Source organism: Melitaea cinxia, chromosome 11 (genome assembly GCF_905220565.1).
Source record: "Melitaea cinxia chromosome 11, ilMelCinx1.1, whole genome shotgun sequence".
Taxonomy (NCBI): Eukaryota; Metazoa; Arthropoda; class Insecta; order Lepidoptera; family Nymphalidae; genus Melitaea; species Melitaea cinxia.
The window spans coordinates 10,171,045-10,196,163 of NC_059404.1; the positions used below are offsets into that span (position 1 = coordinate 10,171,045).

At 30.7% G+C, this 25,119-nt stretch overlaps 3 protein-coding genes and 1 long non-coding RNA gene across 4 annotated transcripts; 3 read left to right on the forward strand and 1 right to left on the reverse strand.

The window, feature by feature from the left end:
* The first annotated feature begins 132 nt into the window (after nucleotides 1-132).
* On the forward strand, nucleotides 133-5,310 carry LOC123657588 (chymotrypsin-1-like). Its single transcript, XM_045593110.1, has 5 exons — nucleotides 133-169; nucleotides 3,913-4,060; nucleotides 4,166-4,409; nucleotides 4,491-4,637; nucleotides 4,938-5,310. The coding sequence occupies exons 1-5, from the start codon at nucleotides 133-135 to the stop codon at nucleotides 5,124-5,126; spliced, it is 765 nt and encodes a 254-aa protein (XP_045449066.1). The 3' UTR covers nucleotides 5,127-5,310.
* On the reverse strand, nucleotides 5,191-14,058 carry LOC123657589 (DNA mismatch repair protein Mlh3-like). Its single transcript, XM_045593111.1, has 13 exons — nucleotides 13,969-14,058; nucleotides 13,553-13,900; nucleotides 13,020-13,484; nucleotides 12,675-12,984; nucleotides 11,932-12,168; nucleotides 9,523-10,458; nucleotides 9,382-9,458; nucleotides 9,144-9,314; nucleotides 8,930-9,068; nucleotides 5,941-6,134; nucleotides 5,744-5,863; nucleotides 5,411-5,572; nucleotides 5,191-5,282 (listed from the first exon to the last, which is right to left on the reverse strand). Exons 1-13 carry the CDS (start codon nucleotides 14,056-14,058, stop codon nucleotides 5,199-5,201), a joined length of 3,333 nt encoding a protein of 1,110 aa, XP_045449067.1. The 3' UTR covers nucleotides 5,191-5,198.
* Nucleotides 11,283-12,336, forward strand: LOC123657558. Its single transcript, XR_006743726.1, has 2 exons — nucleotides 11,283-11,331; nucleotides 11,700-12,336. It is a non-coding gene; the product is annotated as an uncharacterized LOC123657558 (long non-coding RNA).
* A 6,805-nt stretch (nucleotides 14,059-20,863) lies between the features above and the next one.
* On the forward strand, nucleotides 20,864-22,939 carry LOC123658113. The gene is made up of 4 exons (XM_045593580.1): nucleotides 20,864-21,169; nucleotides 21,609-21,709; nucleotides 22,081-22,168; nucleotides 22,606-22,939. The coding sequence occupies exons 1-4, from the start codon at nucleotides 20,864-20,866 to the stop codon at nucleotides 22,894-22,896; spliced, it is 786 nt and encodes a 261-aa protein (XP_045449536.1). The 3' UTR covers nucleotides 22,897-22,939.
* Nucleotides 22,940-25,119: the final 2,180 nt, after the last annotated feature.

Genomic DNA, 25,119 nt, shown 5'->3' on the forward strand with positions numbered 1-25,119 from the left:
ACCTTGAATTACGTCACGTATGTTCTTTATCTTTCTGTGGGGTGACCACGTTGATCCTAAGTTCAGGATCTATACTATTTAAAAATTTTGTCAAGCATTTACAAGACTTCTTTATTCTGTTAGCTCGCAAAAATGAAAAGGGACAGCAGCGTCTCTATGGACGATAATGGTAATAATCTATCAAAAAACGTTTACTATTTGAGCTGATATTTTTATCGTTTCTAGCTTCATTTTAAAGATTATTTCGGTAGATTATGACGCGCTAGGGATAAGGAATCTTCAAACTCAAGTGATGATTAGATGAGTTACTTGATGGACCCTATCGTAATATTTGCGATTAGTTTGATCTCAGCCCGATCCACGCGGGCATATCCGTCTTTATCTCCTGTAGTGAGCCATGTAGTGGATGTGGCAACGTCGCAATTTACTGTCACTGGTAGGCCGATGCGTAAAATAAAAAATCAGTGGACATGTTCTAGCTTAGTATAGTTTAGTGTTGATAAACAGACTTACACCAATTATTTGCTTTATTTTTATGGTGCGCACACTTTTTAATGCACATGAATGACACCTAACACAATAAATAATTAGATAATTTTGTGTTTCTAGAAACATCCAAGAGTGAATTAAAAAGGTAAACTGATGTAACAAAAGTTACAATGAAAAAAGACTTCGTGTTATATTATGGCTCATTTCTTTTAAACCACTGAACCGATCTAGATGAAATTTGTACTGTACGCTAAGATTGAAAGATTCTTAAAACAATTAAAAAATATTTTTAGATAAAGATAATCATCATCATCAGCAACCTATCAATGGCTCACTACTGAGTGCAGGTCTCCTCTCAGAATAAGGTTATAGGCCATAATAGTCTATCACGCTGGCCCAATGCGAATTGACGGACTTCACATACCTTCGAGAACTTAATGGGGAATTTCAGGTGTGCAAGTTTCTTCACGATATTTTCCTTCACCGTCGAAGCAAGTGTTATTTCATTACATAAAAGCACTTAAGTTCGAAAAGTCAGAGGTCCATGCCTGGGATTGAGGCGCGACCGCCTAAATAGGAAGCCACAGTCCAAACCACTAGGCTATTAATGTTTAGATAAAGATAAAGTAGGTATATTAAAAAACGAAATAAAACTTCTTCAAAAAGCGAATATTCTCTGTATTAATAGTTTCTTATTATGAATAATAAAAGTAGTCAACCTAAAATCAAAATCAAATCAAACTGTTTTTTGGAGTACAGTGTTGCTATAATAATAAGATAGGAGCTCCCTACAATTAGGGAAGTAAAACCAGAAAGGAGAACACTGATCTTACGAAATCCTGAAAACCAGCATCCACGTCAAGGTAGGTACAGATGGATATGCTGTTATATGCATGGTCTGACCATGTTCTTGGATAAGCAATGCAAAATGGTTTAGGGGAAAAAATTTGGTAAAATCATCCTTTTAATAATAAATAAATTTATTTGTAAAAAAAACATGCTGATCAAGTTAAAATTATACAAAAAACACATAGTGCATAATTTATAACAGGATAAAGTGAACGCAAATGAAAAACAAATAAAAGAAAAAATGAAAAGAGATAAAACATAAACTTATTGATTAAAAGTTGAGAACACACATATTGATTGGGATTTTTTGTATATAGCATGGCAATTTTAAATAAAGTGTGAGGGGGATAGAAAACATAACTGGGGTGAATGAACTTGTCTTGACTAAAATGTTTTAGATGCACTCTCAACTGTTTTATGTAAGCTTCTTGCATTTAAGTTTTAACGCAGGGCTTAGTAACGTTACCAATTACCATTGTAAAATACCGTTAAAAAGCGTTAGTTTTTTTCCGATACCTTTTATACTGTTAAAAATTTTAACAGAAATTAGGTAGTGGAAACATTTTTAACGTAATGATTTATTGGTAAATAGAATTATAACGATACCGATAACATTACCTCTGACGTCCCTAAATAACGATATTTTTAACGATACCTCTTCAAAGTTGTCGTTCCGTGAGTTCAACACGATGTGCAGGAATCTCTGCACCGCGTTACATCGCGCGGGAAAGTGATAACATTGACAAACGCGGGGCAATAAATTACATTATTTTAGCGCTATGCGATCGAATAAACATAAATAAAAGTTGGTACAACGTTCGATATACTCAAGCCATTTACGTATCCATTATTCAAACATCAATACTATATATAATACGGTAACTAGCATACATACGCTTCAGCCCGTAATATTCCACTGCTGGGCATAGGCTTCTTTCCTCATGTAGGAGAAGGATCAGAGCTTAATCCGCTACGCTGCCACCAATGCAGGTTGGCGGATATATTCTCTACTATGAGTAACGATCGCTATCAGATGTACATGATATAAACCGGGACCGACAGCTTAACGTGCTCTCTGAGGCACGGTGGTGAGACCCACAAGGACTGCACAAACACTCAGGCCAAGGCAAACATCTATATGGCCAATACAAATGTTTGTCATGTGCGGGGAACCAGTGCTGTGACCGTTGCGCAAACGTGTCTTCTGCTTAACCAAACGATAATGAAAAAGAAAATGTATTTCGTCCGATTTTCATTTTTTCAAGTAAAAAGTTTCGATATAATTCATCAGTTTTCATCTATCGCACTACATTTATAAATGACAAACTTAAGAAAAAAAATAATATATTACCGTTGTAAATTCATAAGTTTAAACTAAAAACTTTATGTTTAATTAATAGACAACACATATCTTCTATTATATATATATATAGATGAATGTTTGTCTGCATGTCCCTTATAGAATCGTAAACTATGGACTCGATCATGTCATGATCTTCAACAAAGGTTTCTGAGTTGATACGTTAAAAAAAAATTGTAGCAACGTGCGCAGGGTAACTAGGTAACTAGTTTTCAATAATTTTTAATTAAATTTCACTATATATTTCATAAATATACACAGTTCGGTAAGTAGGTTCTTATTACTTCCAAATGGGACTTGTAGGTGACTAATTAGCGCTCTAGGGTAATAATATAGCTAGAAAAGCCCTAGGGCGGTAAGTAATTAAAAAAAAACACTTCATTCTTTCAAAAAGTTCGCGTACATCTAACCATCATACTGGCAATAGACATCATGCATTCAGCCCAATTACCAAAGAGGTCGCTTTGCTATATTCAGCCTTGTCTTCGTGTGAGTATAATAGTCATCAATTTTAAATATCGAACGGCGAAGCTCAATTTCGATCTTGAAAAAAAAATTAAAAAGTTCTTTACTTGATTATTTTTAAATTAAATGTTTTATTCTTGTAATGCCGGTTTTTTTACTTACCTCACAATAGAGATGTAAAGTAGAATAGTTAGCTCGGGTGTAAGCATCAACTGCACCCTCGAACTATAGGCGCCCTCGCTGCGCTCGTGCGCCTAAATATCTCGGGCTGCAATTGATGCCTTACAGCCCTTGGCTACTAATCTACTATTATTGCATAAAATCATAAAAAGAGGTGAAAAATTAAAAATAAAATACAATTTTAGAGGCAAAATCCATTATGGAAAGGACTATATACGGCATAACTAATATTAAATACTAATTGTCCACGACATGGCATGGCGCATATAGTCCTTTCCATAATATATTATCAATATCATATCTATTTATTATCTACGATAATCAGATTAAGATAGAGATTTAGCAATGATTCCTAAGATATCGAATAATTGAAAATTTAATGAGCTTATAATTATTTTATAGAGAAAAACAGTAGTGGCAACAATTTTAAGATAATACGCAAAAATGTATATGAAATTTTTCTTAATTTTTAACATTTTATTACACGTAGAAGGTAAACAAAAGCACGCTATATTATATAATTAATACAAAGTGGTAAAAGTGTACGCATTTTATTTTTATTTATTCAGGCAGTTCACGTATAGTGGGCGGTGAAAAAACTCCTCCAGGATTTGGAAAGTTCGGTGTATCACTTCAAAGTAACATTGGGCGTCATGTATGTGGTGGTGCTATTATATCACATAAACACTTAGCAACTGCCGCACACTGCGTAAAGGGGTAGGTTGTTTTTTTTACAAATATGCGAAATATACTTTCGTCAAAATTTATTTTTTAAAAATTGAAAAATTAGCTGTATATATAACACTATAAATTTTATTTTAGAGCAAACCCTAAACATATAAATGTTGTTGTCGGTACGACGAACTTGGATGAAAGAGGATTACAATATGACGTAGAATCGGTACATGTTCATGATCTGTATAACTCCACCCTTAAAATAAACGATATCGCAGTTATTACAATAAAAGGTTTATTCGATTTAGAAAAGGTAGAAGTGATTAGACTTGATGAAAATGAATTGAAGGATGGAGAAATTGTATTATTAACAGGTTTCGGAGCTCAAGAGGTATCGTATATTTAATAAAACAATGTAATCACTTGTAGTTTCATTAATAAACCAATATGTATTTTTTAAATATTTATGCAGCCTAATGGAGAGTCGACTCGGAGAATGCACGCTTTGAATTTAACAGTATTTGAACAGGATGTTTGCCGTTACGCAATGCGTAACACACGAGATGTTTACGACTGTATGTTTTGCACATTTACAAAAATGGGACAAGGAACTTGCCACGTAAGTTGATATTTTTATTTTAACTTAAGAGGCACTTAACTGTTTTGATAATGATAAGATTCAAACTTTAGAAAAATCACTTCGAAGGTCATATATTCTAAAATGCATAATTTTTATATCAGCTGAGCTTTGCATTACTTTTACAAACCGAAAAATATTTATCAAATGTTTGTAAGACGAATCAGTTTCCTTAAATGAATATAAGAGGACTAAAAATATTGTAATTTTGGCTAGCTATTAAATTTGTTAAGCTATTAAATTTAATTAGTAATAAACAATGTCCATCACTTCAAATTTCAGGGTGATTCAGGGGGACCATTAACGAAGGATAACAAATTGGTTGGAATTGTTTCATGGGGCATTCCTTGTGCTGTAGGTTTCCCGGATATACACACAAGAATATCATCACACATTTCATGGATTCGTAGCATTATAGATAGAAAAGTTTGTAATTATTGCAATTACAAAAAAAAGAAGCTCTATAATTAATAAAACTGTTATATGAGTATATAAATCGTTTCACACCAGCTTTGGAATATTGAAAAAATAACGATTTACTTTTTAAGGCTGTTGTTTATTATTTACTTTTACCTGCTTATCATAAAGATATTTTTGTATAAAGTTCTTGATACTATTTTTACGTATCTGCAAAATAAATATTTTAGTTTAGTCATATGATTTTTATATTTTTTATTTTATATAACTATATATTTTTTATTTCAATGGACAAAAAAGTAATCGTCAACAAAATGTTTTAGAAGAAATAAAAATACCTTATAAGAACGATTAGTATTCGACATTTCCATAATAATTGCCATAACGGGTCGACCATGAGCACATTGGAAAGGAGTCTTACAAGACGACAGAGCACTAATCATACTCAAACAGTCGTTTTTAGACAAACAGTCTCCAAACTTAACTGCATATCTGCAAGCCTAAGTAATTTTTTAAAATACTACAACATTAGAATTTAATAAATAAGCTTAGAAAATAATTGATGTATAGTGTATATATTCAGCATAAAGATGAAAGTGCATGAAATTAAATGATAAAAGAGTCAAATGAAAAGTTTTTATATACAGTAATCATATCATAAAAATAATTACCTCACTATAAACAAGCTCCATTATAGATTTCGGATAAAACGACATATTTCCTCTAGCAGTTTTTATTTCTTCAATTTTTTCAGAAATAAGTTTTCGTATAGCTTTTAAAACCACTTCTATCTATAGCATTTACAAATAAAATTACAATTTCGTTAACTTTTCAATAATTACGTTTCAAGATAACTGTGAATTTGTACCTTTCTAGGGTTTCTACCAAGTATAGCTTTTGGTACAGCATGTATAATTACATCTTTGTCTGTAAATGTCCATTGTAATCCAAATTGAGAAAATTTTTCCTTATAGTTATAAAGATAAAAGTAATCCTCACAATTAACTTTTAACATATATTTCTCGAATTCAACACTTTTCCACTCCATGCCATCGATGTAATCTAGTTAAAATTTATTGGTTTAAATAATTATTATTAATAATTACATTCATAGAATTGTTTTCTAATGTTTACGCGAATTTTACTCATTTAATAAACCACTTTTTTCGGATTTTATCGCGGTTTATTGTTAACTTTTGATTCCCGACGTTTCGGATACTTTACAGCAACCATGGTCACGGGAGGACTGAGGTGTCAGACGTCCCAACGTTACAAAGTTATTCGAAACTACCCGACATACATCAATATCTTATATAGTCCTATCTACGCAGAATGTGCTAATTGAGTCTTTAATCTGTGGTGAATTATGCTTGGTTTTTGATTTAATTATATTAATAATGGGGTCCCAAGCAGGTGGTAATTGCCAGCCATCTTCTCTATTGAAATTTGGATGTTTTTTAATTTCAATAGCCTCACGGATCATCCTTGGTTGGAATCGGTGTTCTTTTGCGAGGATCTGTGGTTTATCGAATCTAATATAATGGCTAGCTGTGTCTAGACTGTGTTCACAGATTGCGGACTTAGTATAGCGACGATGTTTTAAGTCAGCTATATGTTCCTTAACGCGAGTTTTGATCGATCGTTTTGTTTGTCCTATATAAGATTCGGAGGCTATCAGACAAGATATATCGTCAGCATTACGACGAAGTTCTGTGCCGAAACTAAATCTTCCCCGCGAACAATTAAAAGCCTTATTAAATCTACGAAACAGACGTGAATTAACGGTTCTTCGTGCGGATAAGGGTAATGCAACGGTTGTGATGGATACGTCAGATTACAATGATAAAATTCAACAACTATTATCGGATGAAAGCACTTACACAAATATCAAAGCCGATCCAACTAACAAGGTTTTGAAAATTACTACTAATCTAATCAAAAAGTACTCCGAGTCGTTGAATCTAGACGTCAAATCTTTGATTCCTTCTTGTCCAAAACCACCTAAGCTGTATGGTTTGCCAAAAATACACAAGGCTGATGCTCCACTCCGTCCAATTGTCAGCCAGATCGACTCACCAACCTACAGACTGGCTAAACATGTTGCCCATGTACTTTCGCCACTGCGTGGACAAACCAGAGCACATACACGGGATTCGTACCACTTTGTTAATGAGATCAAACATCTACATCTCAGTGACAATGAAACTATGGTTAGTTTTGATGTGCAATCACTCTTTACATGCTTACCGGTTGAAGATTGCATTAGTATTGTGTCAAGAAAGCTGAAGGAAAATGACATGCCGATAGAATATGCTGACCTTCTCAAGCATTGCCTTACATCTGGCTACATGTTGTGGAATAATCAGTTCTACAAGCAAGTAGATGGCGTAGCGATGGGTTCACCAGTATCCCCCGTTGTTGCCGACATATTTATGGAGGACTTCGAGGAAACTGCTCTGCGTACCTCGCCCATAACACCCAGGTTCTACAAACGGTATGTAGATGATACTTTCACAATATTACCATCTGATAAAGTATCCATATTCTTACAACATCTTAACTCCATAAATTCCAAAATTCAATTCACAATGGAGTTGGAGGCAAATAAATCTTTAGCTTTCTTAGATGTATTAGTCATCCGTAATCCCAACAATACCTTAAGCCATACAGTGTATAGAAAGCATACCCATACGGATAGGTACTTAAACGGCGAATCACACCATCATCCTACACAGTTAGCTACCGTGGGTAAATCTTTGTTTCAGAGAGCACGAGGGATCTGCGATGAGCGACACCTGGAGACCGAACTTCAACATGTCAAGCAAGTACTGCGAGACAACAAGCTTCGGGTACCGCGTCCTCATCGCAGTGAACGTGTGAAACCAGCCACCGTCGAACGAGTACCTGCTGTGCTACCTTTATGAAAGGGGTCACTGACAAGATTGGCTTCATCTTAAAGCGAGCTTCTATAAAAACTTTTTTCAAGCCGCCAAAAACGATAAGTCAATTTTTACCATCTGTCAAGTGTCATATACCCTTACAAGATGCAGGAGTATACAAGCTTGATTGTGACTGTGGTCTCTCTTATATAGGACAAACAAAACGATCGATCAAAACTCGCGTTAAGGAACATATAGCTGACTTAAAACATCGTCGCTATACTAAGTCCGCAATCTGTGAACACAGTCTAGACACAGCTAGACATTATATTAGATTCGATAAACCACAGATCCTCGCAAAAGAACACCGATTCCAACCAAGGATGATCCGTGAGGCTATTGAAATTAAAAAACATCCAAATTTCAATAGAGAAGATGGCTGGCAATTACCACCTGCTTGGGACCCCATTATTAATATAATTAAATCAAAAACCAAGCATAATTCACCACAGATTAAAGACTCAATTAGCACATTCTGCGTAGATAGGACTATATAAGATATTGATGTATGTCGGGTAGTTTCGAATAACTTTGTAACGTTGGGACGTCTGACACCTCAGTCCTCCCGTGACCATGGTTGCTGTAAAGTATCCGAAACGTCGGGAATCAAAAGTTAACAATAAACCGCGATAAAATCCGAAAAAAGTGTTTTATTAAATACATTCATAGAAATTAAAATTTATTACTTTAACTAAATTAACTGATTTCTTATTAATGCTATGTCGTACAAAATTATTAATATGTAAGTAACTCTTCTTACTACCTTATATGACATCACAACCAACCCGTAATACATTGAATATGCACTGACCTAATCTGCTACTTGTTTAAATTTGCAACTATGAGTTAAATCATCTTTCTAACAAGAAATTAAGTAGAAGAATGATAACTTCATACTAAGCTTAAAAAAAGGCGTACCTGATAAATTTTTTTCAAGTCTTACTCTTTCATCCACAGCATGTTGATCGAAAAACGTTAAAAATTCTGTCGGCTTTTCAGAATGTGATCTGCTTTGTACTATGGCAGCTATAAACTTTTTATCTATCTGTCCTATTATCTATATCATAGCGATAATTATATAACTTATAAAATTAAATAAAATAAAAAAATATATAAATAAAATTAGGGTTACTTTAGCATGTTTTAATGATTCAGAATTGAATGTTAGATTTGAATTATCTTTGTTGATTACGTCGGTAGCTCTATTAAGTTCTTTTGAAAATGTATATTTAATATTCTGGATATTAGGTTCAAAGATTTCAAACTTATTGCGAACATCGTTTGCAAATTCTTTGTAAATAATCTGAAATTAAAACTAAATTTTTAGGTGCTAAAAACAATAGAAGAAAAAAAATTGTGTCACCACTTACATCTTCAAAGTATTCTTCATTTATATTGTATTTGCCTAAATTTTTGTAAAATTTATTGTTGAAAATTTGGGACATACCTGTAAACAAACTTTTCTTGAAATGTTGCTGTTTTATAATCACGCATTTACAAATTTCACATACCTTTGGGAACAAAATTATGACGACTTCGAATTTTAAAATAATCTTCATTAATTGTCTCGTTATTTGGTATTTGTATAGAAGAATAATAATTTTTTAGTGGTAAATTTTTAATCAGCTCGTTATTTGGGTCATCTTTTTGTATAATATCGTGTATCGGTTTTTTATTTGCACTAAAATCTTTTGTAACAGCATAAGTTTCAACTTTTTCATCACAAAGATACTGAGATTTTTGTTCTCTCTCATAAGTAATATTATTACAACGAATAAAATTTACAACAGTATCATCTCTTTTTTCATTCTGCAAAAAACTTAACTCAAACTCTTCTTCAACGTTTCGCAATTCGTTACTATCTAATATTGCTTCACAATATATCAAAGGTTCTATAGATTCATCATTGCTATGAGACTCAGATATAAAAACAGACTTATCTTTGTCATAATAGTTATCATTTCTAGAAACTACACTTCTATTTGTAATTGTAACAGAGGGTAACGTCTTTGTAATGTTATTTTTGCAACTTAAATTTGTCAACATACGTAGTGAGTATGTTTTATTAGTATTTTGATTATTCGAATGAAATGAATTCAAAATATCAATCGAATACGTATTAGCCAATTCAAAATTTATATTGCACGATGAGTTATAATTAAAGCTATTTGTAGAATTTGCCGTATCACAAGGATGACTCAAAATATTATTACTATTTTTATGATCAACATTTGTTACACTCATGTGTCTATTGCTGTATTCATTTAAAAGTGCATTTTTTAACATATTAATATTTCTATTATGTTGATTTACATCATCATAAATTTGGTTAAAGATGTTTCGATTCAAAAACGCTTTTCCTTTAGAATAGTCATGACTTGTTCTTTTACTTAGTTCCATGTTTTTCTTATGGCTGTTATAGGTAATATCAGTAATTGTCGTTTCATCTAAAATTATTTAAGAAATATAATTGTGTTGCTCGCAAACGAAAAAAAAAACCGACTTCAATTACATCGACGAGTAATACAACGTAGATCGACGAAAAAATAGTCTACGCGTTATCAAAGATTACTCAAAAAGTAGTTATCAGATCTCAATAAAAATTTTATGTGACTATATGACAAACATCAGCTTTCGATTAAATTAAAAATTATTAAAATCGGTACACCCAGTAAAAAGTTATTGCGGATTTTCAAGAGTTTCCCTCGATTTCTCTAGGATCCCATCATCAGATCCTGGTTTCCTTATCATGGTACTAAACTAGGGATATCTCCTTTCCACCAAAAAAAGAATTATCAAAATCGATACATCCAGTAGAAAGTTATGCGGTATAATACAACATAGGTCGACGAAAAAAGCGTCAAATAAAAACGCATTATTAGATATACCTCGAAAAGTAATCTCAAATAAATTTAAATGGGACCAATTGGCACACACCACTTTTCGATTTAAAAAAAATTGTCGAAATCGGTCCACACGGTCAAAAGTTCTGATGTAACATACATAAAAAAAATACAGTCGAATTGAGAACCTCCTCCTTTTTTAGAAGTCGGTTAATAACTTATTTATTTTACTTAATTTAGCTGTAATTTAGTATTTTAAAACAAAGGTCGTTAAAACTAAAATATAAATTACAAAAACTTTTTTTGAATAACAATTACTTATTAAACTTATTTTACAATTTCGATATTTTTTTATCAATCGATTATAGACTTTTAGATTGTGACTTAAATCGATTGACTACGATCGACACTATTTCAGTCGAGCGCCTATCAATACTACTAAGCGGGCTTGGAAAACCGTTACAATTCATTATATCGGTATTTTTTTTTTACGTTAACGTTCGTTTAACGTTATTTTTAAGTTACATATTATAAGGTATATTCAAAGGCATTGAAATTATTATTTATAAAGGTAGTAGGTATATGTACATGAAAGAGGCAGATAAAATTTGTAATTCAAGATCGCTTTTATTGAATTTTAAATTATTACTGAATGCGCTTTGCTTCTTTAGTGTGCTATTGTTCCTTGTTTATTATAATTTAACTTATATTATAAATACTTACATAATATGAATAGTTATATAAAATATAATGCATATTAAAGGAAGTTTCAATTTTAGGTTTAGGGGATTTTGTTTCTAATTTAGGGACTAGTTAAAAGCTTTAGAGAAAAGGTTTTTTTCCAGGTGTTGGGGACACTAGAACCTTGTTGCTATGGAAAATGGACTATGGCAGAAACCTGGCTTCATAACTGTACACCCTAAGTGCAAAACCAAATAACTGAAAAATATGATCAATCGACCTTATTTTACGTTACACAATATTATGTACATTAAAATATATAATTTTACGCTAAATAATATAGCCATGTTACAAAATTTTTAATGACACTTTTTTTTTGTAAAATAAATTACTTACAGGATTCTCCAATTTCTTCTATAACTGTATTTTTATCTTTTAAGAATATATTCATATGTGACTTTTCTATGTTATCAGCAGTCTTCAATAAGTCATAGGACGTTTTAAGTTCTATGATTGAACTGTTATTAGCTACATTTATTTGTTTATTTAATGTATTCTGATCTTCTATTTTAGAATGCTGTAAATCCAATTTGTTATCCATGTTGAAATTACTATTGTAATTACAATCTAAATCTATTATTTGTTTCGTATTAAATTCATTCATTTTATTATTAAATAGTCTATTTTGAAATGCGTTTTGTACTTCATGTGAGAGCTTCTGACATCTTTTTTGAATTGATTTTGTTTCCTCTTTAAATTTTCTTAAAAGATGTTCATTATAGTCATTTAGTTTATGAGTTACCTTTTTTGTTTTATTATTCTTATTTGATTTCTTTTTGTTTCTTTTCTTATTAATACTAGAGTATATAATGTCTAGTTTTCTATTATTTCCAATTTTACAAACTGTTTTGTTATTGTGGGTTTTATTTGTAGTAATATTTGTAATCTTAGTTTTTCTTTTTTTACCTTTTAGTTGTTTCTCAGATTTTTGTAATTTATTATTAGTTTTTTTATCTTTCCTTTTAATATTTTTACCTAAAAATATATCAATCAAAATATATAATCATACATGCATCAAAATATATAATGCATACATGCACATGTATTTAAAAAGAAAGAAAATTAATGTAATAATTTACCTTTTTTGCCTTTTTGTAGTCCTGTAATATTATCTTTTATTAAATGTTTATTTAATATTCTCTCCATAATTTCTTTAACTTCTATTCTTGTGTCATGTTTATTCTTATTATTTACTTCGTTGATTTTTATTAGTTTTACGTTGTCGTCCCCACAATAAAAGTTGACCAATTTCTCAATAAGTTTTTCAATTTCTTCGTAATTTTTAAAATCAACAAGAGTTTGTTTGTTGTTATTATAGTTAATATCAAAATCAGGACATGATATAAAAATAAAGTAAAATGGTATTTTACAATTTAAATCTATTTCATCTGTAAACTTTTATTTATATTATGTAAGTAAATTACAGAAAATGAACTTAATGCGATAAAATTAATAAAAATAGTTACCTTTTCTTTTATCTTTTTATTTGTTCTGATACAAAGTTTTTTACTAAGACATTCATTTATTTTTTTATGTAAAAAACTTTTTGAAATATTTCTACCATTAATGTAAAGCCACTGATACTTTTTTGCCAGTTCATTGTTTTTACTAATGTATGCTTTTACTTTATATTCATTTTTTTCTACTTGAAGATCTTGTAAATCATTTCTTTTTATTTGAAATAGTGTCCATAGCGTTTGGTAAACAGTTCTATTTTTATGAACTTTAAAAATAATTTCATTTTTGGAATCGTCTCTAAGACTCAGTGATACATTACAATGCACTAAAGAAATCTGTTCTAGAAATAATTTTATACTATTTATTTCATTCAATGCATTTATCGATTTCTGTTGTATATTTAGATTATATAGAAATCCTGAAACGTCCACCTGAAATGTGTGTTAAAAATTAAAAACTCAATGATTAAATGATCTAAATAAATTTTTAAAAAACTTACAGTTGTTCCTTTAGAAGGTCTTAAAGTAGTTAAATAAAATTCTTCTGTGCAACCGTTACGGAATATCTTCGTCCAGGTTTCTTGAGAATTTTGATATCTAGACGATATATTAACAGTTTTGGAAATTTCTATGATACTTGCCAAGGATATTCCTTTGAATCCGTATTTATTTGGTCTAGATTTCAATGAAGCGACATCTAAAAACTTATTTGTGACGTATTTTTCTCCCAAAAGTCTAAAATTATCTTTAGTGATACCTGTTCCATTGTCTAATACTTGAACGTATTTTTTTTCGATACAAACTCGAACTGCTATTGAGGTAGACTTTGCGTCGAGCGAATTATAAACCTAAAACATGTGTATTGACATAAATGTTTAAATAAAACTGCTAAAATATTTTTTACAATAATAATTACCAATTCTTCAATGGCTCGTAGAAAATTATTCACGGTAATAGAAGCACAAATTATATTTTGATCTCTATCTGGTATTCTCTTTAATGTCATTTTGTCTATTTGGTTATTACTGTTAACTGTATTTGTGTATTATGTACCGACATACTATTTGAATTTTTGTTTTTATAGCCAAACATTTAAAGTTCGATTTTCGAAAAATAAAAAATGAATTTAATTTTTTTTTAATTTCGATACATCTTGTGCCAAATGTGCACTACATTCCGCCAATGATAGTCAATGATAGATTGGAGTTTGTATTTTAATTAAAAAATTAAAAATATAAAATATGTATACGCAGCAAAATTGTAAGCAGTGGATGACCTTTTAAAGGAAGCTGAACAATTATATATTTTTTTAATTTTATATGTTCTTTATTGTATTATCTTTGTATTTCGTTTTTGTACTTATAGATTTTTATTGTTGATATATGTCCTATAAATTATCGTTTATGTCATTACGTTCAAATATTTCAAACTATATCTGCTTTCATACTTCACGGCAAAGAAGGGTCAATAAACCTAAAGCTTTGAATAAATATCCAAACTTAACATAAATAAAATAAATGTTTAAATTTAACTGCCGTGAATATAAGATAAGAGATTTTAGATTACATGTGTATGATAAATCAAAATATTTTGCGCTATTAGCACTTTGAGCACAGATTTCTAAATAGTTACTAAGTAAATTTGAGTAGTATATATATATATATATACATATGTACTATACCTACATTGTTGTGATGATGCTATTACATAATTACCAACAATATTTACCGGTTACTCAGCATCTAATTACGAGAAAATACGAAATGAGAGTCATTATGAAATGTAATAACGATGGGATGTCTATTTGTTTAAAAACACCTAGGACTTATCCTATGTCCTACAAAAAAAAAAAATTGCTAAAAAAATTAAAATTATGTAAGTAGGTATTATAACAATAACTTCAGGCTGAATTTGAATTTAGAACCTTCGAACCTATGATTAAAAGTCACGTGATCTACTTATTTGAGCTATCACTGTGCTATTCCGATTTATTTATTTATTTATTTATTTATAGATACACCAACAGCATTACAAAAATTACAATACAATAACTCCACTCCACAATATTAAGATAGTATGCATGCCAATTACAGGTATGTACATCACTCTTAATTAATTAAATTTGATCTTTATACAATCACAAATGGGAAAATAATACAAAAAAAAAACTAATGTGAGTTCACGTTACATACTCTCGCAATGTAGGTAATATAGGGAAAAATTCGGAAATATAATCTAAAATAAAAACTATAACAACAAACTTAACAAGTATGCAGGTTATACAGAGGGTAACGAACAGAAATGTGCAGTAAGTTTTTTTCGAATGCTGGAGACTGAATCCTTAAAAATATCTATATCTGATATTGACGCGGTGAGTCGGTTATACTCAGAGCATAATCGCGGTATTGGAGCACCTTTGAGAATGTTAGTCCTACATGTTGGAACGCATAGTAACGCGATGTCGTGGATATTTTCGGTTGACGTCAGCTTTATGTGCTTATGTAAGTCCGCGCAATCTATATAACCTGACAAGATATTTATAAGGAAGGTAATGTCGAGATAAGTGTCTTTATGGGATATACCAGGACTGTGAAATGCCAGGTGCCTCGTAAAAGATCTTTGAATGCTTTCAATACGCTGTGAGTGAATTGTATATTGTGGGTTCCAGATCACTGACGCAAATTCAAGCCTGCTTCGCACTAGTGAGTTAAACAAAATTGTTTTTGCTTCTGGGTGTAGAAATCCTTTAGTATTCCTTTTAAGGAAGCCTAGCATTCTGGAAGCCTGGTTAACCACAGTATAATCAGATTTATTAATCTTATGAAATTCTTAATAATGTAAGTAAATATTTCTAGAGGTGTAAATTTTTATTATTTGGGTTGATCAACTATTCTTTGTACATTTTGTAAGGATTTTAAAAAATAGTAAGTAAAAAACAAGGCGAATTTCTTTTACACTTTCTTTTTACTTTATTAGAATATTTACTAATCATGGACTGATGTTCATTTATATGTTTAGGATTTCTATGGCCATCTTTGTTTTTATTTTTATTTTAGAACTTTCAAAGGCCGTTACTTAGTCGACAGAAGTTTTAAAATATGGGATGGAGGAATATGTAAATCGATGGTTGAAAATATGTAAATGGGTTAGGAAAAAAAATATAGATTGTGATAAAAAATGGAAATTAATGCGTTTTCATACAATATTTTTAAATTAATGCGTCAATGTACAACTGAACTAGTCATGAGGATAGCGATTATTTGTATGGGAACGAGATCTTGTCAACTAAGTTACCGTTAAAATAATTGAATCATAATAATGAAATGCCGTTTAATATCAATGCTGTGTAATATCAATGCTGTGTATTCTAAAAACTGTTTATAATATGAAATTTGGTAAAGATTAGTTTTGTGTGTCATACATATAGGTATACTAGCTAAAAAAAAAGTATAGTCTTCCACAATAAATGGGCTATCTAACGCTGAACGAAGCGTTCAAATAAACAAGCAACGAAAAAACAAACTCTTCAGCTTTATAATCTTAAGTATAGAATAAGCTTAAGGACAATGTTTTTACAAAGAATAGTTGATTGACCCATTTACTAAAACTGATAGAAAACTAGTTACATCCATCGATTTTTAACCGACTTCAAAAAAGGAGGAGGTTACTCAATTCGACCGTATATATGTATTTTTTTATGTATGTTCGGGGATAGCTTCGGCGTTTATGAACCGATTTTGATAATTCTTTTTTTGTCGGAGAGGAGATATCCCAAGTGTGGTATCATGATAACGAAACTAAGATCTGATGATGGAATCGCAGAGAAATCGAGGGAAACCCTCAAAAATCGTGGTGGCGACTAGTGCGTTTGTCAATTTTTTTCGTCTACTTACGTTGTATTACTTATAATTGAAGACGGTATTTTTCGTTTACGAGCAAACACAATTTTATAAGTATAAATTAAGTTTTAAATGTAAATTAGACTGGGATTTGCTTGTCACACTGAAAACTCTCACGTGTTCTTTGTCCGTCGTGCTAATTAAGCTTCCTTTTACGGTGGATTTTTTTATTGATGTAAGGGGGTAAATTGTCGATTTATCGAGTGATCGATGTCGAGCAAACACAATTATTACAACAACTTTAAATGTTTCATGTGTTATCTCTTCATCTAAATTTAGTTACTATGCTTCGTAAAATATCAAATAAAAAGATCAACTAATTTAATAAACTAATCGAAAAGCATTCATTGAGGTTAAGCATAGCAGAAAATATCCTGCTCAAAATTTGGAGACTGGGTAAGTAGTTCAACTTTACAGAAGTCCACAGCCGAAATCTGCAATTATCTTAAAAAATATACAGTAAAAATGATTATACCTAATCGAAAAAAAAAAAAAATCAGGTTAGGTATATTTTCTTTTAACGGAAAATAATAATAGTCCGGTCAAATTAGAAATAAATAGTGATCAAATAACAAAAACTCGATAGACCTGAATTTTATTTACTAGGTACTCTAGTGGCATGGTGATTGTTAGGAAAAAAGTATGAGGATCATTTTTGAATACAATTTTATGATTAACAATTTACGTTACGGCTATATTTTTGATAAAACTTACCGTTTTCGAGAAAATTAGAAAAAAAATTGACCTTTAACCTTGAGTAATTTTATCACACATGAAATCGATGGGTACTTTTCTTATTTTATTTCTACATGTAGGTACTCTAGGTCTCTAGCAAATTCAGCTCTGTCGGAGTGTTTGTAATTTGAAATAATTATTTTAACCAGACTTAAAGTAATTGTCGGACAAATAAAACTAAAATATCGTAAACGTGTCAAATTTTAAATCCGTCACAAGTCCCAGGTTACTACGACCTATTGTTAGTACTTACCTACAAATTGAAAAGAAAGAGAATTAATTAAATATTTAATTAAATAGGTATTCATAGAATAATTGATACAAACCTTCACTGTGACACAAAATCAATAAATAATTGAATAAGAAATATACTTGAAAACTTCATACATTATACAACTTGAGCAAGCCCATCGATTGCTTTTTCAACCCTGAACTCGTATTGGGACTGAAGCGGCGTTTATACATTGAATAGTCATACTATGATACATCATATGAACCTCACGCGATTGTAAATTACATAAACTTTTTAAATCCTTTTAAAAAGAACTAAGTAAAAAGTTTTTTATTTTATTATATTAGTTATTATGCGCTTAAATATAAGTTCGATAAATGTTGTAGTAGTTTAAGTTATACTAAAAGTATACGTGAATTAAATTAAATGTCTATAAGTGAAGAGTTTATGTCTGTTATACATATGATGAATATTTCGTTGGAAGAGGAAATTAGATTATTCTGGGAATATGTTAAACGGTGAGTTTGATAAATCAACACAAATATCGCTTCAACATGCTTGCTTGGTTACGGTTATGAATGTAATGTTATGACATTATAAAAGTCAACGTTTAACTAGCTGAAATTAGTTGCGGCATATTTGTAAAAAGCTTTGATTTCATTTAAGTTATTTACTTTTATTTGTGTATGACAATAATAAAATAATCTATTGTGCATATGACGCTAATAACCATTTATTATATGTACATTTTTTCTTTATATCTACCGGCACATTTGATATCGCTTTGATAAAAATCAAATGAGGTAAAATATACTTTGATTGATAAAAGTTATAATTGTAACAAATAAATTACAAAAATATTTAACAACCTCTTATTATTTGAGATTAATTTCTCTTATTCTATATATATATATATATATATATATATATATATATATATATATATATATATATATATATATAAATGGATATATATGTATGTGTGTTTATGTGTATGAATATTTACCTATATATGTATGTACACTTCCATGCTTATTCTTTGTCATGTCCTTTTCTTGCTTAGTTTTGTCTGAAAGAGATCGCTCTTTTAATGATAAGATTTTGTACATAATTATGTATGTAATTTTGTTTGATATAAAAATGTCCTCTTTTAGTGTACAATAAGTGTACAACAAAATTTAGTGTAAATACATAACTTATCTTAACATTCTCACAGAATGGAGTTACGTTAGAATGTGGATAAGTTTAGCTACTACATTATGTTTTCTAAGAAGTTTAAGAGGACGTCTCCATAGTTTAGGTGAATTCTGATAAAAGTATAATGACTAATGATTAAGGTAAGATAATAGGTCCGTTACGATTGGTTTTAATGTTTTATTGCAAATTATAAAATAATATAAATTATCTAATAGTTATATTGTGGAGTCATATCCTAATGTTTAATCTGCTGTGTAACTTTTGTCAATTTTTGTATATTGGCGTATTTAAAGTGTAATAAATACAAAAGGATTAACGTTAATTTTTTTTTTAAATATTTCTCCGTCTCTATATTTGACTCATCATTGCAGCCTATACAGTCCACTGCTGGACATAGGCCTCCACAAGTTTACGTCAAAAATAACGTGAACTCATGTGTTTTGCCCATAGTCACCACGCTGGGCAGGCGGGTTGGTGACCGCAGTACTGGCTTTGTCGCACCGAAGACGCTGCTGCCCGTCTTCGGCCTGTGTATTTCAAAGCCAGCAGTTGGATGGTTATCCCGCCATCGGTCGGCTTCTTAAGTTCCAAGATGGTTGTGGAACCTTGTTATCCCTTAGTCGCCTCTTACGACACCCACGGGAAGAGAGGGGGTGGCTAAATTCTTTAGTGCCGTAGCCACACAGCTGTATCAAGAAACCTATACTGAGTTTAAAACAGCTTTGTAAAGATGGCTTATTCCGAAAGTATAATAAGAATATAAATAATTGCTACCTATGATATATTAAAAGTTATAGATCTTTTATTGCTACATTATATACTTATCTATTTACCAAGTTCCAACATAATTGTATCATACCTGATTTTTGAATATTGCGGGTAGATATATTTATTTTTTGCTGAATCTTTTTAAGCGATCAATTAAAAATGGCAATTTAAAATTAAAGAATAAAAATACAGCACTACGTCTATTAAGTACGGCCTTCGTTGTACTGAATAGATGACCTGCACGGTTTCACTTGCTACCAACGGTAGTGAAACTAAATATTATTTATTTTAACATTACATTCATCCTACATTTTAATATGCAGCTAAAACGGCGAAAAAGCTCGCGTTTCTTATATAGGAGATAGACGTTGTCCAGTCTTGAGAACTGTAAAAAACATAAAGTTTAAATAAAAAACAAATATCTGGATAGACACACCCTAATCACCAAGTGGTATGAAATGTTACGACATTTTCTCAAACCTGCTCTATCTAGATAAATTAGGTAAAGGTACTATAAAATTTAATATAAAAATCGGTAGAGTCGTTAATTTTAAATGTGTATTATTTACTGAGGTTTTATAATTAGAGGAAGAACAGCGACGTCTGTGTACGGTCTCCATGGGCGCCATTAGTTACGGTAGTCCTAATTATTACAACTATCCACAAAGCGTTTTAACTGATTATTTAGGAAAAAAAACATATTCAAGCATTCCTAAAGTTTTACAAACTCCTTATCTTGTTGATTAACGAAGTGCCCTTATTGTTGCGAAACAATGTTCTGGTGATGACTTCGTACAAAAACATTTTTCTACTTAAAATTTTAATCCTATAAATACTGTGAAAAGTTGTGGGACTGCACCATTCCTGTTTAAGAACTAGGATAGTCAAGAGACATTCAAAGTAAGTATCGGTGTACTTATTTAATTTAAATACTTAATAATTCTTTGATGCATGTTTTTAATCATGTTTTTTTGTTCCAGATGCTTAAGATTTTAGTTTTCTGTTTGGTAGTGGTATCAGCCTTATCAGCTGAAATACTAACACACGCAACATTGGATAAGGAAGTACGGTTTAAACCAGAAGGCGAGGAAGCGATCGAAACCCACGCTATTTATAAGAAGCAGTCAAATCCTGAACCAAAACATCATCCAGTGTATAGAGCAGAGGAGCATCAGAATGAAGGTCGTGCAAAAATTGAGCCAGTCAGGCCTAGAGATCCTGTCATAAATCATGACATGTTAGCTGATGAACCAGTCTCGGTATCGGCTTCAGAAGTTAACAGAAACGTTAGTACAATCAGAATAATATTTTTTTATTAAGTTAGGTTATAGTTTAGTGTACGCTTTAATACTTTTCTGTCTTCATTCATTGTGAATGTCTTCTCAAAAGTAGATGTATTATTTCTAATTTAACGAAAGCAATGTTTCTCAACAACTCTCATAAGCTTGTGAGAGTAAAAATTTGTTCAAAGTACTTGGGTATTACTCCAAAGGTCTAAAACTTAGAACTAAAGTAAAAAACTAATGCTTACTATAAATTCACGTGGTCGAAAAGATCTAGTAAGACAATATAAGTAAAATTTAAGCGCTACGGACACTCAAATTTTTTCCCATAGATTTTGTTGTTCATGTTAATTAAACAGTCGAATTTAATAATGTAAAATGTCATGGAAGATTACATGTAACTAGGTATGTTAAACTTTTCATAATTTCGATAAAATTTCAGGATAATATTTATGGCTTTCCTGGCCCGATCGAAGTGGCATACCCTGATGTGCCGTATGCTCCTGGTTATCCATATGGACACGGATACTCTGCATTAAATAAGTAAGCAATTTCATTTTATCCGCCAACACGCATTGTAGCAGCGTGGTGGATTAAGCTCTGATCCTTCTCTTACATTGGGAAAGACGCCTATGCACAAATGTGGAATATTACAGGCTGAAGTGTATTTAGATGACACAAGCCAACACTGATTATGGCTATGGCCTGGTAGTTTTAATCGTAGTGGATACCTAACGTTACTATAGTAGTGACTAGGTACCACTTATATTGGTATTAGAGCTATATAAGTTGTAAAGCTAGAAATTAAAGTTTTAATAGAGGTGTAAATTTATAGTTATATATAAAATTTCCAATAATTCATATGAGTTTTTACTTCATTTCTATGATAACTTTGAATTAATCATACATTACAGCTATGATCTCTACGGAAACAGTGATTATCTTATGGAACCGGATACGTCTTCACTTGGACTTCTATGGAGTCAAGTACCTGATTCAAGGGTTTGTATCAATAATTTACATACCAAAAAATTTTATTTTAAAAATTCCAAATTCACATAATTCCTTAGCGCGTTAATCTTATAGCGTAAAAAATAAAATAAATAAAATAATTGTGATAAAATATCCTATTAATAATTTACTATCTGGATGTTAATACATTCTTATACAAAGTTTTCTAATAATTATGTAAGTGGCTTTACTTACAGTTAAAACCACGAATATCGAAATCAAACATTTCTTTTCTCAAGTAGGGATCAAAGCTTTTTTGAATCGTCATTTTACAAATTGTAATTACATTAGTCTTGAACAAAATAATTATGGATATTATGGGTTATTCAAAAAGTAGGCACTGCTGAAAAGAGTCGGGAAGAGTCTCGGCAGAATATAAACCCTATGCTATGTGTGTTTATTAAATTTTATATTCTATTTTATTCCAGACTATGGTAAGTTACGCTGCGAGAACTATCAGTTGGATGTTTAGTAGCATTTTTGTCTTAATGCTCGGTTCTTTGCTCACGGTTGGAGTTTGTAGTTATACAAATCTTTGTCAAATTACTTTTAATGGAGTTGGTCCGATTCATGAAGAAATGAGATCTCTGATAACACCGGAACGCTTAGAAAAAATTAGTAGCGCAGCTGATTTCGTGAAGACGGCTATTAATAAGTATCAGAAGATTCAAAATGTTCCCGAACCGGGTACAAGGAAACGACGAACAATTTTCTTTTAAAACTATTCAATATATTTTTGAGAAATAAATATTTACTTCATTACAAATGTTATTATTTAGAATTTTATTTACGTAATTATATTTATAATTATGGCACTTAATCAATGTTATATGATAAAATAATACTAGCTATACCCGTGCGAATATTCGCACTAAATACGTATAATAATTATCAAATTACAAAATTACAAATAAATATTTATATGAGTTGATTTTGAAAAAATAGCCTTCTTTCTTCTTAAATCATAAGCCCTCATATACATAATTTTAACAATTAATTAGTTAACAAAAACAAAAGCAGTAATATTTTTTTTAAGTTGTGGTTTCCGATAGAACAAGCAATTATCTATAAAATGACATATAATTTATGTGGAGTAATTGTGAGCTTTTTTATAAAAAGGGAGGCAAACATCTTAACCTTAGCGTATTAATACATGTGTTGATGATAGGCTTTGTTGTACAGCGATAATAAGACAATAAGATCTGAAATTAAAAATGAACTATATCGTGATTCAGCTTGTAATATTCTACAGCTGGGCATAGGCCTCTTTCTCGATGTAGGAGAAGGGTCAGAGCTTAATCCACCACACTGCTTCTCTGGCGGTTGGCGGATATAATAGAGATTATAATATGATTAACGATTACTATCAGGTGTGTATGATAACAACTGGGACCAACAGGTTAACGTGCTCTACGAGGCACGGTGGGGAGACTCACAAAGACAGACCAACCGAAGAGAAATATTAAGAAATATTATTAATACAAATATCTATGTCGAGCGGGAATCGCACCTGCAAATTTCACTAAAAGACACTACACCAGAGCGGTTGTTATTACATAATGTTATAGAAATAAATAATAGTAAAGTCAATATTTTCTTTGCACACTGGAATAAATACACTAATCAAAAAGTGCTTCTAGCTGTATGATTCGAAGTTGCTTGGACATGATAATACATCATTGATTTTATATACCTAATGAAATTGAAACAATAATACAAAATATGTACCTTTAAATACAGAACATAAACAAGCATTTAGTATCTAGAATACCTACACTTTAGTTTGTTAATAACTAATCCGAATAAACCTTTTTGAATTCAATTTACCATAAATAAAACTTAATTTTTTAAGTAGAGAACTTACATAGTTTTATTACTAACATGAACAAAAAAAAAACTTTTTATTAGAATTATTTTATTCATTAAGTCGAAAGATTAGTTGTCCCTAAATAATCAAGTTTAAAAGTTTACTTTTTCACAAAGTTAGTATCACAAACGTATATGCATATAATTCGATAACCACATATCAGGGGAGAAAATTACCGCGTATGAAGCAATGTCAAATAGTTAATAATATAAAAGGTCTATTGAAATACTGCATCATTATAATCCTTGTGTTTAAAACAAAGATTTTTTAAATTAAGTCGTTAACATTCTCTCTGTATCTTTTTGCGAATTCTCAAACAATATGTTTACGAATGTTGCGTTCAGGGAAATGTCACAATGAATTTTATTACCACTTATTATAACTTACTATCATTATATTTAAGTATAGTCCCTTCTATTAGAACCAAGTTCAAGTAAATGAATCATCAACATTGGCTAAGAGTTCAACTTAACTAAATTTTATAGATATTAATGACTTCTTAAAATGTAATTAATAATTGACTTCATTAAAATTTAGTATTTAAACAAGATTCATTGACTTTTTAAGCATTTTTCAATATACCAGTATCAGTGTTGTCGGTAATAATATTTTCTTATGGTAAGTAAAATAGTACATTATTTATGAAAATTGTTATTAATTGGTGACGCAGCGACAGACCTAAAACATAATTTCTTTTTTAGATGTTGAAAATTGTGATACTTGTCGCATTTTTATGTGCTGTGCGTGGAGCTAAATACACATACATAGGTAATCAATGGGTAAAATCTGAAGATGCCCCAAAAAACGTGAGTAATCTGTATTTTTATGATTCTTCTTGTGCATTAAGATGTTGTCCTTTTTTGGAGTTTACTCCTTAAGAATCGATTTTCATGTAAGGCCATCGGTGTGAAAAAATATGAGGACTAAAATCTATTGAACGTATGATCTCTCTTTTTGTGCCTATTAAGACAACCGATCTAAAGGAGTAAACTCCAGTCGTGCGTCGGAACTGACACTCACTTTTTTATAAAATTATTATTATACCTATTGATTTACATAAAATTACTAAAAATAA